The 16,219-nt window shown below is 45.3% G+C and overlaps 1 protein-coding gene across 2 annotated transcripts in view; it reads left to right on the top strand.

Annotated features, from left to right (window-relative positions):
• Window positions 1–1,862: 1,862 nt before the first annotated feature.
• The window catches only part of LOC100057812 (tumor necrosis factor receptor superfamily member 10A), a 55,559-nt gene continuing 41,202 nt past the window's right edge, over window positions 1,863–16,219 (top strand). The window contains exons 1-2 of one of the 2 annotated variants that reach the window (XM_005607681.4): window positions 1,863–2,206; window positions 14,628–14,715. In XM_005607681.4, the coding sequence (XP_005607738.3) occupies window positions 2,030–2,206; window positions 14,628–14,715 (265 nt within the window). In that variant the 5' untranslated portion in view covers window positions 1,863–2,029. The remainder of the gene's footprint in view (window positions 2,207–14,627; window positions 14,716–16,219) is intronic. The other variant, XM_014737745.3, reaches the window with a different exon arrangement.

Below are 16,219 nucleotides of genomic sequence, written 5' to 3'. Positions count from 1 at the left end.
ACAGCGGGTCCTCAGGCTGTGGCCCACCATGTAAGGTCACCGATCAGGAAGGTGACAATAACAAAGCCAACTCTGGATTTTCAAGAAGCCTCAATTCCTATCTGTGGCAGCACCAATTATCATCATTTTCTTGTGCAAGAGGGAGGGTGAAAGGGATTTCTGCCCAATACCAGTCAGCTGTGGCCAGAGGGAAAGGCTCTGGGTAGTCCTCTCTAACCCTCCTTTGGGCCGCCAGGTTGCCAGGTAGGAAGTAGCTCAGAGATTAGTCATAAAATGATCAGAGACTTTTCTCAAACAGGAGAAAAGTTAGGGAACTTTGACAATAAGTGATGGTTTCTATCGACCCTCACTTTCTGCAAGGCTAATATTCAAATATAAATAGCCTAAAAGAGGAACCAAAGGAAGACACAAGTAGGAAGTTGGCTCTTCTGGCTTGTCCTTGTCCCTGCCTCCCCTTTGCACCACCCCCCACTCTGGCCATCTTCATCAAGGACCTCAATAATTAGAAATAACAGTCATTTGGAAAGCTTACATAGTCCCAGTAAGGAAAAAAAGGTATTGGGACAAGCTTATGTCTCCCTAAGATCAAGATCTACAATTATTGAGCAAATTCTTTGTGTTAGCCCATGGATGTAAGACACAATGTGGAAAACAAAGAGATATTTGAAGTAAAAAAAAAAGAAGGGGATACGAAAATTATGTTAACAGAATCGTTGTCACAACATATACAGTATGCAAAAAAAGAAAAGAAAATGGAAGGGAAGACATGGTGTGTCAAGTGAGCAGTAGAGAACAGCTAGTACATTTCCAAGAAAGAAGAAATCTTTTGGATGAGATGGAATAAAGAATGAAACCTGAAGGTAATTGCAATAAGGATGGTGGAGAACATAAAACAGGACACTCCCTTCAAGGGCAAGGTATAAACTTTCAGTTATAAACGAAATAAGCCCTGGGGATGTCATGTACAACATGGTGACTATAGTTACTGTATGGGGTATTTGAAAGTTGCTGAAAGAGTAGATCTTAAAAATTCTCATCACAAGAAAAAAACAATTTGTTAACTATGTGTGGTGATAGATATTAAATAGACTTATTGTGGTGATCATTTTGCAATATATACAATATTGAATCACGTGATACACCTGAAACAAATATAATGTTACATGTAAATTATATCTCAATAAAAATAAATAGTTTTTTTTAAAGGGAAGGGAAATATTCCTATTACCTCATGTTTAGAATCGCTAAAATGTAGCAGAGACCCAACCTGACCTTCGAGGTAGTTTGGACGTGGCTGCTGCTGCTTTGACTTACCACGTATCAAATGCCACTGAGGACAAGACAATGTGTGCAATGACTCTTTTGCGGTCAGCTCCTTCCTTTTAGTACTTTAAGCTTGGATGGATCGCTGCCTTTAGACACTCATCCTGTTTCTTTTCCTTATTGTCAACAGTCTGACAATTGCTTGCCAGTGCATTGTTAGCCTCGGGCTTTTTCTTCGGAAAGACAAGTGTCAAAAAGAAAAAAAAGAGTGAGGCCTGGGACACAAGGAATATGATAAAAAGCGATTTCCTTAGAATGACAAACAATAGCTACCAGGGTGACTGGAGGTCCGGGAGGAGGTCTTCATGTACAAGGAGAGTGAAAGAAATGGATGGAAAGGCTGGTACAGGTCAGCCAATAGCAGGGTCTTAAATGTCAGACCAGGAAGCCAAGACTTCACTCTGTCATAACGTAATCAATAATAAGGTGTTAGAAATGTCTAACAAACTTCCTAGTTTTAAACTCTTTCGATGTGGCGCCGCCCTCCATCCAGGAACCAGAGCTTGGACGTAACTACATGCCACTGTAGTCACGTCACTGTAGTCACGAGTCTTGCCAACCTGCGGGCAGGCTTGCTTACTGGCTCCGATTCGCCCCTCCCACTGGTGAAAGGCAAAGGTACCAAAGCCGCCTCCACAGTTCCCCAGCGGAGCTGCTGAACGCGCCGCGTCCTCCAGCGCTCCGGGAACACACGGATTAATTCCTGATGACTCTGCCGGGTGTCACCCAGCGGCGCCCAGAACTCGGAGCGCTCCCTAACCCCGCGGGGCAGCGGGGACCCAGCGCCCTGGCCGCCTCGGGCGCCCCGGCAGGGTGCGCGCCAGGTCCCAGGCCGGCGCCGGGCCCCAGGACCCTTATCTTCGTCTTGGGTACCCTGCTGCTGGTGAGTCGCCGCCGGGGTTCCTGGCTCGGGAAGGCTCGCCTGGTGGCCGGGAGGGAGCAGGGGGAGGGGACGCGGCCAGGTGCCTGCCCGGGTCACCAGCGGCCGGGACATGTCCAGGCAGATCGAACAGTGGGCAGAGTCCGGAGAAGAAGGGGGTCCCCGGCCCGGCGGCGCCGACCTGGACCGAGAGGGCGAAGAGCCCGCGCTCCGCCTGCGGGTCCTTGGCCGGGCTGGCCACGGCGGGCGGTCCCAGGGGTGAATTCCAGAATAGTGGAGGGACCAGGGTCAAGTTGGAAACTCCCGAGCAAGCGCAGGGAGCGATAGAGATATTGGCTTTCTTTTCTTTCTTTCTTTTTACTTTTTTCACTCAGATTTAAATTCTAAAACGTAGTTATCTCAAGTCGGTGAAACAGTAGCCCGCGAAGTCTGACTCTGCTGCCTGCCCCACGTTTCAGTTCTGAGCCCGGATGTCCGCGGGGCGCGCTTTCCCGGCTTTCTTCTAGTCGCTTTCCGGCAAACGGAAAAGCGGCGCGGAAAAGGCTCAGTACGAGCCGCCCTCACTCCGCGAGGAAGAAGGGGTGTGTAGCTTCCCAAACGCGAGCTAGCAGTGCGCATCCCGAACGGGCGCGCGGGAGGCAGCGTGTATTCCGGGCACGGCTGATGAAACTCTGGCTCGTCACGCTTCTCACGTTCCTTATATGTTTAAAAAGAAAAATTAAATGCCAAATCGACATTACAGATATCATGAAATTTTAAATATTTTCATTTAACAAATTTAAAATTCAGAGAAGCAATCATATTTATAATCACAAAAATTACGGAATTTATTTTTAACAAAGTTATGTTTAACGCTGCGTCATGAACGGCTTCTTTAGTCAGGCCGGGTGTCTCTGGGTGAATGTAGGGATACCTGTGTGGAGGAGGTCAAAAATCTGAATTTCATGCTCTGGGCAACGTGAGACCTAAGCCTCTGACATCCCAAACTCCTCTTCTCAACCCGTCTCAACTCTTGCCCTTTTTTTATGCATTTACAGTCATGATCCCTTTTGTTAAATCCGGAGCTAATAACAAATTCCATTATATGTTTTATGTCAGTACATGCACATTTATCTTATTCTTTTAGCAACAGAATTAATATTTTATTGTATGGATAAAGCAGACATTAGGTGAGCTAGTTTATTTCTCTTGTCTCCTGTGAATATCTTTTTAGATAATATCCCGTTTGTCTTGGCTAATTCCAGCAGCACTGTGGTGCACACCCTTGTGTGTGCCATATATCCATGTGCACTGTTGGGTGGCCCCTTAGAAGTGGAATTGCTGTGTCAGTCAGTTAGATTATTTTATGCTTTTGTTCAGATATTGACCAACTGTCCTCCGAAAGCAGGCTGCACCATTTACACTCCCACCGAGTCCACAAGCGCTCCTGGCTCCTTACACCCTTGCTCCACTCGGCTGTAATTCTTTGCTCGTCAAGAAGTAGAAAGCGGTGGGCCACAGAGTCATGGTTTTGATTCCTCGGTGCTCTGAGAGATTTCAAGGCTCCATCAGCTTTCCGAGACTCGGGGCCGATGACCAGGAGACCCAGATTAGGCAGCAGGGGAGGGTGGCAGGGGGACTGGAATCCCAGTTCTGCCCTTGAACTGTGTCACCTGGGGCCAGTTGCTGCCCCAGCCCTGCCTGTAACGTGATGGGGCCCGTGTCCTCGGGCTGTTGAAGGGGGACGTCACGGGGCCCAGTGCTGAGCTCCTTCCTGGCCCCGGTCCTTGTCTGCAGTGCTGGCACGGCCCCATTTCCGTTCCAGGTCTTCCGCGCGGGCTTCCACCTATCAAAGTAGGAACTGTGAGGCTCAGCGGCTCGGAAGCTCACTCAGGCTTGTGAGTCCTGATGTTGGAGCTGGAGACAGCGGGCCTGCTCTGCTCCTTTCCAGCTTTGGGACCCTGGTGTGGCCCCCGCTTCCCCAAGTGTGAAATGGGGAGGCGATGAAAGTCTGCAGGGCCCTTTGTAAACCACTGAGAGCCGTGAGGGCGCCTGTGGGAGGACAAATCACATCCTCAGGGTGGGGTCGGTCACTGTGGTGCTGGGAGGGTCACAGGGCACATGGTGTGCAGCCCAGCAGTGGCTGCCACCTGCTTGATTGGCACCTTGCTGTCGGCTCCCTGAGGTGGAGGCAGGAGCTTCTGAAGGACATGGGGGAGAGAGATGCTGGAGGGGGTCATGGAGGAATGCAGAGGAACCCAAACATCAAGGGATGACAGTGACGGCATTGCAGGGCCACAGGCCTGGTGTGTCCAGATGATTCTGTTGTCCCTCTGCTGAGGGCCTTGCACAGGTGCAATTTGAGGGGCGAGCGGGAAGCCTATCAATCTGTGTGGCTGCAGTGGCTGGTGGCCCCAGGCCCTGCTCAGAAGGCCTCTGTCCCTGTTCTTGGGCCACTTTCCCTTAGCCAGGGATGGAAGAGAAGGGGGCTCCGCCTTCCAGGGCAGGGTCGGGGAGCGGGGCAGAGACAGGCACCGAGCATGTGCTGTTGGGCAGATTCGGTCCTGCCATGAGCATCTGTTGTCCTGTGTAGTTTTCCTGACAAGCCCGGGAGCTGGGCATGGTTTTCACGTGTCTTTAACGTGGAGGAAACGAGATTCAGTAGGATGGTCTCTGGCATTTTGGCCTGAGCTCCTTTATAATAGCAGCTACGTTTTGGCCCGGGAACAGCACCTCCTGCCTTTCCTGTTCATGTGTGCATGACAAGTGGGGAAGGGAGGGAGGCTCTGCCTTGACCCTAACACCCCAGGGCGCCAACGCTTCAGACGACCACCTCGGTCCTTTGGGGGAGTGGAGGTAATTACAGTTTACAGATGAGAAACTGCAGCTCAAAGAGGAAACGTGTCCGGGCTGGGACTCAAGTCTGTAGAGAGGAGCTGAGAGGAAGAGGGCAAAACAGGAATGACCACTTTTAAAAGCAAGATATAGGGCCAATCTCAGCATTAAACTAGAATTTCACTATTAGGTCATTGGAGTTTAGTTGCCTCTTAAGGGTTAGTTAACGGTAAACTTCTGATAACCAGACAGCACCCCTCTTACGCGGTCTGTCCCCTCTGGTGAATGGGCACGTGGACAGTTCCCAGCCCCGGTGAACCCCGGTCCTTGTCCAGCCTGCTGATTTCCAGGGGCCTCTTCTCAGCCGGGCAGGTCCCTCTCCTGCGTGCACAGATCAGCACTCACCCAGATGCTGGATGGGCCCCTCTGCGCGTCTCCAGGGCCCTCTCTGAGCAGCTTCTCCTTCTCCAGCTCTCTGCCCCGCCTTTGGCCTCTGGGAGCTCCTATCTGGATCTCCTCAACAGAGGCCCCGGGGCTCCTGTTGCTCCCCTCCCTGGGCTGCAGCCTGGAAACTCTCCTTGGGCAGGACGCTGAGGCTGTCAGTCTCTGGACTCACCTCCTTTGTTTCCTAGGGGAGGACGCTGTTATTCACCCCCCAAGGAGTGGGAACCTAGGGGCCCTCGGGGAGGGAACAAATGACCTGTGTTCATCCTGCGCCTGGGAGCTGCAGTGTGGTGGAGGAGATGGGACGAGGGACCTAAATAATGAAGAAGGCAGTGTGAGGGAGGCGTGAGACCTCGCCCCACCTTCCAGAGAGGCCTCCACAAATTTGCTGGGACAGAGGCGAGGCCTCGGGTTGTGCTATCGCTGGTTGGAGGATCGGTGTTGATTAAATCGGCATTGAGGGTAATGATTATACTAACACAGCTTGTGCTTAAATACAACACTTACCATTTGCCCAGCTCTGTCCCCGTACTTTATAGACTTATTAACTCATTTCATTCTCACAACCCCACTATGTAGGAGCTGTGATTATCTTTGTTCTCTGATGAGCAGTGTGAGACACAGGTTAATTCGGCGACTTGCTGGAGGTCACCCAGCTCTTTGGTGGAGGGGCAGGCAGGTGGGTGAGCAGCCCCAGGGGCAGTGACACCAAGGGTTGGGTCACTGGGTCCACCGCTGACCCAGGTGAGCATTTGGTGCTCGTCTATGAGGCCTGGAGTCGACCGGCCCAGGGTCACTGCTGGACGGGCCCTGAGAGGTCATTTAGTGTGGCCTGTCATTTCAAAAATGGTTGCATGAGGTTTAGAGAGGAAGGAAAGTGACTGTCCCAGGATCATGCCACTGTTTAGTGCCTGGCCCTGACTAGAAGCCAGGTGACTTGACTTTCAATTTAATTTCTTACTGCAGTTAGAAAACAACAACCCATAAACCTCAGAAGCAGATCTCAGGCCTCGGAAGACGCTGAGGACAGATCTGATAGTGTAAGGTAAACAGGCCAGCTTTCGGGGTGTGTTAACCTAGGGAAGAAAGGGGAAATTGCTTGAGTTAATTTTTGATGAGGAAACAGTCGTGAGTTTGAGGATCAAACTTGGCTATGGACTCTAACTCTTGCGTCATTTGTGGGGAGGAGCAAGGGAAGGAGCGCCCCCAGCTAGTGACTCATCGATCGGGAGGGAGAACACACCGCATCCTGGCTTGCAGTTTCCCTCTCTCCTTTGACCATGCTGCTCAAGCCCTGCACTCTCTCTAGTCCCTCTCTGACTCACTCTCTCTCTCTCTCTCACACACATACACACACAGACATACACACACACCCCCGTGGACTGACACAGCCTCGCGTCCCTAGCCGTGCCCTCGGTCCCTCAAGCAGAGGAGACCACGCCCTAGAAAGCGTCTCCCCCACCCGACTTGGTTTTGTCCTCTCCCCCCACCCTGTTCCTTTGACTCCTTTCTTCTCTGCAATCCTGTCCATGCAGACACTTCCCTCTATGTCCACCAGTGTCCCTGCCACCCATGGCATTTGTCACCTCTGCCTGAGCAGCCCCTCCAGCTCTTTCCACCTTTGTTGACCTTGGGGTTACCTGTGTCTCTGCCTTGGCTCCCTGTGACCGGGAGCTGCCTTAAGGAAAGGAAGGGGCTCGTTTTGTCCCTGATGCTCCTCAGGCCCTTGCACAGGGTTGCTCCCCAGGCTCCAGCCATGCCTTCCCTGAGTGAGAGGGTGACTTGGGTTCTAAGATGCCTGGACTAAAGCTGATAGGATTTCCTCATCCTTTCTAGAGTGTATTTAATGTGAGTGGTGGGAAATATGACAGGCAGGTGAGCAGAGAGGTAGCTAAAAGTAATGCAGAGGAATTCCCCAGGTCCATAGGCTCCTGGAGCCTGGGGTCAGGTTTTCACTGGGTGGACCTGATCAAATCGGCACTTTTATGGGTGTTTGCCCAGGGCGTAGTGGTTTAAAAGTGTGAACTCTGGCAACTTAAAAGTCAAATTGCCTATTATTTGACCCTCAAAAGGAGTTTATTCAGGACTAGCCAAAAGAATTGCATTGAGAGTGTGCCTGCTATGGCGAACCATAGGCAAATTCAGAAAACAAAGGAGAGGAGCTTGCTTTAATGGAAAAAGGGAGAATAGGTAGGGGTTGTTCTAAACCCAAGTCCATTGAGGGAAAGTCGCAGTTCAGGGAGCGAAGAGCTTCTCGGCTGGGCCGCAGCATTTCTGGTTGGCCCGGCTGCGGCACTTCTCATTGGCTGCGCTGTTGCCAGGTTTGGAGAGAGATCTTCCTTCGGTAACAATGTGGTGGTTTTACTTCAAGTCTCTTCCTGTTTGGAGTCATTGACAAGGTATGATAGGGCGTGAGAGCTCCCCCTACAGGCCTTCCCGACTCTAATTTAGTTAACGGTTCCTTTTATTAATTTCCACGACTCAGACATGGCCTGAGCATTTGACACGTGTCCTAGTGGTTAGGTTGAGTGGTTAGGTTCTGTCAGCCTGAAAGAGCAAAGTGGCAGCAGATGTGGGTCTGAGGCAGGTGATCATGATAACACGGGGCAGGGGCAGGTGATGCGATGGGTTGGTAAGGGGAGGGAAGAGTGTTCAAGGTGGATTCTAGTTTCCTAACCTGAGAGCTGGCACAGGTCATTAACAAAATCAAAGACTAAATGGGGAGAAAAGGGTTTGAGAATTAGGAATAAGAATGTTATATTGGAAATAGTGTTGATACTTTATAGCCAGCAGACGTGTACCACACAAAATGCTAAATGGAGATCTCAGGATGAAGACAGAAGAAATCAAATGGAGACGTGGATCTTCAGGAAGAAGAATCATCAGAAATACAAAAATGTGGCCGAATGTAAAGAACTGTTATTTCCCCTTAGTTTTCTGAACTTATACACTATCGAAATTATAACATTGTTTCTAGGGTTTATAAAGTATATCCACATAATTCCTAGGACAACTATAACAATAAGAATTAGGCCAGTGAGGAATGGACTTAGAATGTTGCAAGTCTCCAACATTCTATATTAATATTACACTATTAATTCAGCAAGACAACTCAGTGTTGGAAGGAAATGGGGTATTAATGCACATGAGGACATGGATGAACTTCCAGATAATTATCTTGAGTGAAGAAGCCAGACAGAAAAGAGTACATACTGTCTGATTCCATTTATATGAAATTCTAGAAAATGCAAACTAATCTCTAGTGTCAGAAAGCAGGTGAGTAGTTGCCTGGGGCCAGAAGGGTTAGGGCAGGAGGAAGGATTGCCAAGGGGCAAAAGGGAACTATTGGGATGGTGACCTGGTCGTTACCTTGACTGTGGTGAAATTTTCACAGATGCGTTCATACGTCAAATTTTATTCCTTAATCTGTGCAGTTTGTTGTAGTCTATAAATCTATCCGTAAAAACTTAAATAAACTGTAGACAGTTATAAGTATGTAATGTAATCCCTGTAGGAACTGCTAAAGAAATAAGTAAGCGTGTGTAGACAAAAAGCCGACACACAACTAAAATGGAATTCTAAAAAATATTTCATTAATATTAAACTCTGCAGAGAAGGAGCAACAGGGAAAACAATAGACTGGACAAACAGAAAACAAATGGTAACACTGTCGATCTATTTCAGCCTTATCAGTAATTATATTAACTCCACATCAGAATAATTCAAAAGTAGAAATGGTTAGAATGAATGAAAAAGCAAGACTCAACTATATACTGTCAATAAGAGATGCACTTTAAAAGCAAGACACAAGTAAAGGGATGGGGAAAAGATATAACATCCAAAGAGTAAGCCTAAGGAAACTCTGTGGCTATCTTCACAGCAGATGAAGTTGATTTAGGACGAAGAATATTGCCAGAGATAAGGAGAGACCTTTTGAAGTGTTAAAGGGTTAATTCACCAGTAGGGTGTAATAATCATCAATCTGTATGTGCCTAATAATAGAACTTCAAAATACATGCAGCAAAACTCTACAGGACTAAATGGAGACCACAGCACAACTTTCTCAGCAACTACCAGAACAATTAGATGAATACAGCTCAGTAAAGTCATGAGAGAGCTGAACGCTGTCAACCGCCTTGGCTTAATTGACATTCGTAGAGCAGACATGCAGACATGCAACATCTACTGAAGACTCATTCCATGGAGAAATAACCGCCTTTTGGGATGGAGTTGCGGATTCAGATTACCAAAGATGAATTGGAAGGAAGCACATGAGGGAGTGTCCTGTGGCGATGCTGTGTTCTGTGATCTAGATAAAGGATTTGGGTTACACACGCGTGTGAGTTGGTAAACTCGTTGAATGGCACACTTAAGAAATATGCATTTCACTGTTTGTGAGTGTTCATTGTGCATGTCTGTAAATTCTACTGAGTGTGTAAAAATTTTTGTAATAAAATGTTCAGGGAAAGAATCAGTGAGAGAGCCAGTAAACACAGGAGGGAAGAGCCTTGTGAAAGGCGCCTTGACGTTGCTTGGACTCAGGAGGCCCAGCCCGGGAAAGGGAGGGCTTTGGGGACACATGAGCTGAGCTGTCACCAGGTGCTTGACCAGCCGTTGGAAGACGGCTGCATTTTACCTTGTGTGGACACAGTCGGTTGAACTGAGCTCAAAAACATGTTTTTTTTCTGTCTTACTTTCTGAATTTAACTTTATTTTAAAGTACTCTCAAAATTACAGAAAAGTTGCAAAAACTATAAAAAACTTTTTTCTGAACGATTTGAAAACTAGATGCTAACATGAACATCGTTCCTGAACACTTTAGTGTGTACTCCCTACAAACGAGAACATTCTCCCTCTTAACTGCAATACAACCTTCAGATCAAAACATTAACATCAGTACATTACGATTACCTAATGCTCAGACCCCATTCACATTTCTCCCATTCTTCTTGGTTAATTGTAGCTCAGAGATCATGACACAAATCACTGTATTGTCCCCTTTCTGTGACTCTGGTATTTGGTGGGACACTGACAGGTTCTATTAGGGACAGCTTGTCAGGTACCTTTAAAAAGTTTTTTTAATTCAAATTTAGATTAAAAAATTTTTTTAATTTCTTTTAATTTTTAAATTTTAAATATACATTAAATAAAATTTACCATCAACCATTTTTCACTGTACACTTCAGTAGTGCTGACTACATTCACTTTGTTGTGCAACCCATTTCCAGAACTATTTTCATTTTGCAAAACTGAAACTCTATACCCATTAAACAACTTCCGCTTCTCCCCTCCACCCACAGCCTAGCAACCTACATTCTACTTTCCCTCTCTTTGAATTTGACTACTCCAGGTCCTATAGTATTTGTCTTTTTTGATTGGCATATTTCACTTAGCATAATGTCCTCCAGGCTCATCCATGTTGTAGCATGTGTCAAAATTTCCTTCTTTTTTAAGGTGAATAATATTCCATTGTATGGATATACTACATTTTGTTTATCCATTCATTCATCAGAAGACACTTCAGTCACTTCCACCTTTGCCTGTTGTGAATAATGCTGCTGTGAACATGGGTGTACAAATATCTTTGAGTGCATGCTTTCACTTCTTTTGTTTATATACCCAGAAGTGGAATTGCTGAATCATATGGTAATCCTATTTTTAATTTTTTGAGAAATCACCAGAGTGTTTTCCATAGCAGCTGCATCGTTTTACATTGCCATCAGCAGTGCACAAGGCTTCTAATTTCTCCACGTCCTCACCAACACTTTTCTTTCTCTCCTTTTTTTCTTTCTTTTTTGATAGTAACCATCCTAATGAGTGTGAGGTGGTATTTTGATGTGGTTTTAATTGCATTGGAAGTCTTTCTGGGTGTCATTATTGATTTCCAGTTTATTATTATTGAGATCAGAGAACATACGTGATATGATTTCACTCCTTTTAAATGTATTTGAACTTGTTTTACAGACCGGAATGTGGTCTATCTTGGTGAACGTACGTGTTCACAGAAGAGAATGAGTCTTCAGTAGACGTTGCACATCTGCTCTGTGAATGTCCATTAAGTCGAGGTGGTTGACAGTGCTCAAATCTTTGATGACTTTACTGATGTTTTTGTCTAATTGTTCTATCAGTTGCTGAGGGAAGGGTCTTATAATTTCCTTTTAGGTTTTTCAATTTTTGCTTCATGTGTTTTGAAGCTTTGTTGTTGGGCACATACACATTTATGATTATCATGACTCTGGTGAATTAACCCTTTTAACACTACAAAAGGCCCATCTTTATCTGTGGTGTTATCATTTGTCTTAAATTACCTTTGTCTGATAGGAAGATGGTCACAGAGTTTTCTAACTGTCTGCGTGGTATATCTTTTTCCATCCCTTTGCTTGCAGTGTATCTGTGTCTTGCTTTTAAATTGCATTTTTAATACTATGCAGTTGAGTTTTGTCTTTTCATCCATTCTAACCGTTTCTACCATTGAGTTGAAGTGTTTCATGCATGGATTTACAGGTAATGTAATTACTGGTATGGTTGAAATGGTTCTGCAATTTTATGATTTCTTTTGTTTGTGCACTCCATTTCTTCTCTGTTCCTCCTTAACTCAATGTTAATTGAGTATATTTTAGAACTTCATTTTAATTGTGTATTGGCTTTTTATCTATAATATATACAATATTTATATGCAGTTGCTGTAGGGATTACAGTAAACACTTTTTTTTTTTTTAAAGATTTTATTTTTTCCTTTTTCTCCCCAAAGCCCCCCGGTACATAGTTGTGTATTCTTCGTTGTGGGTTCTTCTAGTTGTGGCATGTGGGACGCTGCCTCAGTGTGGTCTGATGAGCAGTGCCATGTCCGCGCCCAGGATTCGAACTAACGAAACACTGGGCTGCCTGCAGCGGAGCGCGCGAGCTTAACCACTCGGCCACGGGGCCAGCCCCTACAGTAAACACTTTTTAAAAAATTTTAAATTTGTAGTAAAATGTGCATGACATGAAATTTGCCATTTAAGTCTTTAGGTATGGCGTTCAGTGGCATTAAGTACATTCACATTGCTGTGCAACCACCACCACCACCATCCACCCACAGAACTTTCTTTTTCTTTTCAAACTGAAACCTTTACTCATTAAACAATAACACTTTACTTCTGTTTCCCCCCAGTCCCTGGCAAGGAACATTCTACTTCCTATTTCTATGAATTTGACTACTCTACGTACTTCATATAAGTGGAATCCTATGTGTTTGTCTTTTTATGACTGACTGACTTCACTGTGCATAATGTCTTGAAAGTTCATCTATGTTGTGACATGGTGAGAATTTCCGTCCTTTTTTGAGGCTGAATAGTATTCCGTTGTATATATACCGTATTTTGTTCACCATTCACCTATCGATGGACATTTGAGTTGCTTCCACCTTTTGACTATTGTGAATAATGCTGCATGAATGTGCATTTGCGTATCTCCCTTTGAGACCCTGCTTTTAATTCTTTTGGATATGTACCCAGAGATGGAATTGCTAAATCATATAGTAATTCTATTTTTAATTTTTTGAGAAACCCTCAAATTTTGTGGAAACTTTTTCCATAGGGGCTGCATCATTTTACATTCCCACCAATGGTGCACATGTTTTCCAATTTATCCACGTCTTTGCCAACACGTGTATTTTCTCAGTTTCTTCCTTGCCTTTTTTTTTTAATAGTGGCCATCCTAATGGGTGTGCAGTGGTATCTCATTGTGGTTTTGATTTGCATTTCCCTAATGATTAGGGATGTTGAGCATCTTTGCATGTGCTCATTGGTCATTTGTATATCTTCTTTGGAAAATGTCTAGTCAAATCTTTTACCCATTTTTCTTTTTTTTAAAGATTGGCACCTGAGCTAACAACTGTTGCCAATCTTTTTTATTTTTTCTTTTCTCCCCAAATCCCCCCAGTACTGCATGGTTGTATATTTTAGTTGTGGGTTCTTCTAGTTGTGGCATGTGGGATGCTGCCTCAACATGGCCTGATGAGTGGTGCCATGTCCGCGCCCAGGATCCGAACCCTGGGCCGCTGCAGCAGAGCGCGCAAACTTACCACTCGGCCATGGAGCTGGCCCCCCATTTTGCCCATTTTTTAATCAGGTTGCTTATTCTTGTGCACAGGAGTTCTTTATATATTCTGGATATTAACTCCTGATCAGGTATATGATTTGCAAATATTTTTCCCATTCTGTGGGTTGCCCTTTCACTCTGTTGATTCTTTTCTTTGATGTATAGGAGTTTTAAAATTTTGATATAGCCCAATTTGTCTATTTTTTTCTTATGTTACCTGTGCTTTTGGTGTCATATCCAAAAAATCCTTGTCAAACCCACAGTCGTGAAGAGCTACCCCTATGTTCTCTTCTAAGAGTTTTATAGTTTTCATTCTTATGTTTAGATCTTTGACACATTTAAGGTTAGCTTTTGTATATTATATGAAATAAGGGTCCAAGTTTATTTATTTTTTTTTTTGCATATAGATATTCAGTTTTCCCAGGATTGTTTGTTGAAAAGATTTTCCTTTCCCACTGGGGAAGTGGTTTTGGTACCCTTTGTCAAAAATCATTTGAACGTATGTGCAACAGTTTATTTCTGGGCCGTCTCTTCTGTTCCATTGGTGTAGATGTCTGCGGTACCTTTTTAAACCAGAAATTCATTATTTAATGTTTGATTCTGCATCCTGATTTTTTTCAAAGCTTGCATATTGTATGACTCTCATTTGTAAATTTTGTGTGTGTGTGTGTAAGCAAGAGAGGGAGAGTGAGTCCTTACACATATGGTGATACAGTGGAACTAAGTAAGACAAAATATTAATGGATGCTATTTCTAGTTGAGAATACACATGTGGTTTTTGAGAAACCACATGTGGTTTTTGTATTCTTATAAAAACTTAACTTGCTCATATTTTCTGGAATAAACATGTTTTCTTTCATAATGAGAAAAGGATAAAGAAGAGTTTTTCAAGTGTATGTTACTGGCTAGTCCCGAATCATGAAAGGACAAACATAGGTACAAAAGAATATTTGGGAGTTTAGAGCTGGAAGAAAGGTGGAAGTTCTGTTTAGTATGGGAGGTGGAGTGAAGAGAATGTGAAACAGATCCTGGGAGGGTGAGGGTCTGGAAGCCGCTCATGCCCGTCCCTGCTTTGTCCCCACAGGGCCCAGCTGCCTCAGCCATGATCATCCGGCAGGAGAGAGTTCACCAGCAGTTAGCGGCCCCACAGATGTCCACCAAGTGTCCAGCAGGTACTTTCCAAGACTGATCTCTAACGCTTTACCCAGCCTGCCTCCATGCCCTTCCAGTCTTCTATTCCTGCACTTCCTGGGTCTTCATTCCCCAGGGGTTTACTGGATGTCCTCTGTGTGCCAGGCACCGTGCCAGTGGAGGGCAAGAGGCCCCTGCCCTTGGAGCCCGCCTTCTGGGATGGTCCCCAGAGGACGAACGTGACAGTCAGAGAGGCGTGCTAGGAACCGTGAGGATAACTGAGTGATGGGTGGGACAGAGGCGGGGCTGGTGAGGCCTCCCAGGGATGTGACTTTCGTGCAGAGAGCCAGGCAGGTGCTCCTGAGAGGACCCCCAGGAGACCAATAGGAAACTGTCGCCCCTGGGTGGGGCTTGTTTGAGTGAAGCTAGGGGGCAGCTGGGGTGAGCGGAGGGTGAAGAGGTGAGAGGGACAGCTGGGGCAGACCACACAGGGAGCACGGGATTCATTTTGTGAGCGAGGGACATCTTGGAAACGTTACAGGCAGAGGACTGCTGGGATCAGATTTGCGTTTCAAGCGCACACTCTTGGACTGAAAGGGGGCGAGACTGGGCCAGGTGGAGGGCCTTTCAGGCATGACTGAAGTACACCCCTCGGTTTCCTATTTTATAATTAAGTCGCTGATTCGCTCAGATGGTATTTTCTTGTATGAAGAGAGTAAGAAAGACACTTTATTTTCCAGTAGTCTTCTTAGTTGCCCCAGCACCATTGTTACATAATCACATTGTTATCATTGATATCAACTACCATCATGATAATTCATTATTAAGTAAGGTTTGTGTAAGTAGATTTTTTAGAATATCTTTCAATATTGATAAAAATAAATCTGGAGGCTCATTGACAGCGTATAGAAGGATTATGTTTTTTTGTCATTTCTCCCTGTTCTGCAATGTCTGCCTTTTAACTGGAGAGTTTAAGCTATTTATAGTTAACAGGATTACTGATAAGGTGAGACTTCCTTCTGACCTTTAGGTACTTGCTTTCTTTCTGTCTATGTGTTTTGCTCCTCAATTCCTCCATTACTGCCTTTTTTTCTGTTTAGTTAACTTTCTGCAATACCATTTGGATTCCTTTCTTCTTTCCTTTTCTGTGTATTTTTTACTTCGCTTAGTGGTTACTTTGGAGATTCCAGTTAGCATCTTAAGCTGATAGAAACCTAGTTTTTATAATCCTGACCTAATTTCAGTGGAATCCCAACACTGCTCCCGTATGCATCTCCATCTCTGCTACTCCGTATTGTTGTAGATCACAACTTTGTACATCGTGTGCCCATTAACATAGAACTTACGGCGATGTGTATGGGCGCCAAGCTGACAAGGCGTGGACTTGTGATGGTTGATTTCACGTGTCAGCTTGGTTAGGTCGTGGTACCCAGATAGTTGGTCAGTTTTCTGTATGTTTCTGTGAAAGTATTTTTTTTGGGTGAGATTAACATTTAAAATCAGTAGACTTTGAGTGAAGCTTATTAGCCTCCTTAATGTGAATGG

This window comes from Equus caballus, chromosome 2 (genome assembly GCF_041296265.1).
Source record: "Equus caballus isolate H_3958 breed thoroughbred chromosome 2, TB-T2T, whole genome shotgun sequence".
Lineage (NCBI taxonomy): Eukaryota > Metazoa > Chordata > Mammalia > Perissodactyla > Equidae > Equus > Equus caballus.
Note: the sequence above shows the minus strand (reverse complement) of the source record. Positions and strands in the feature narration are given on the sequence as shown.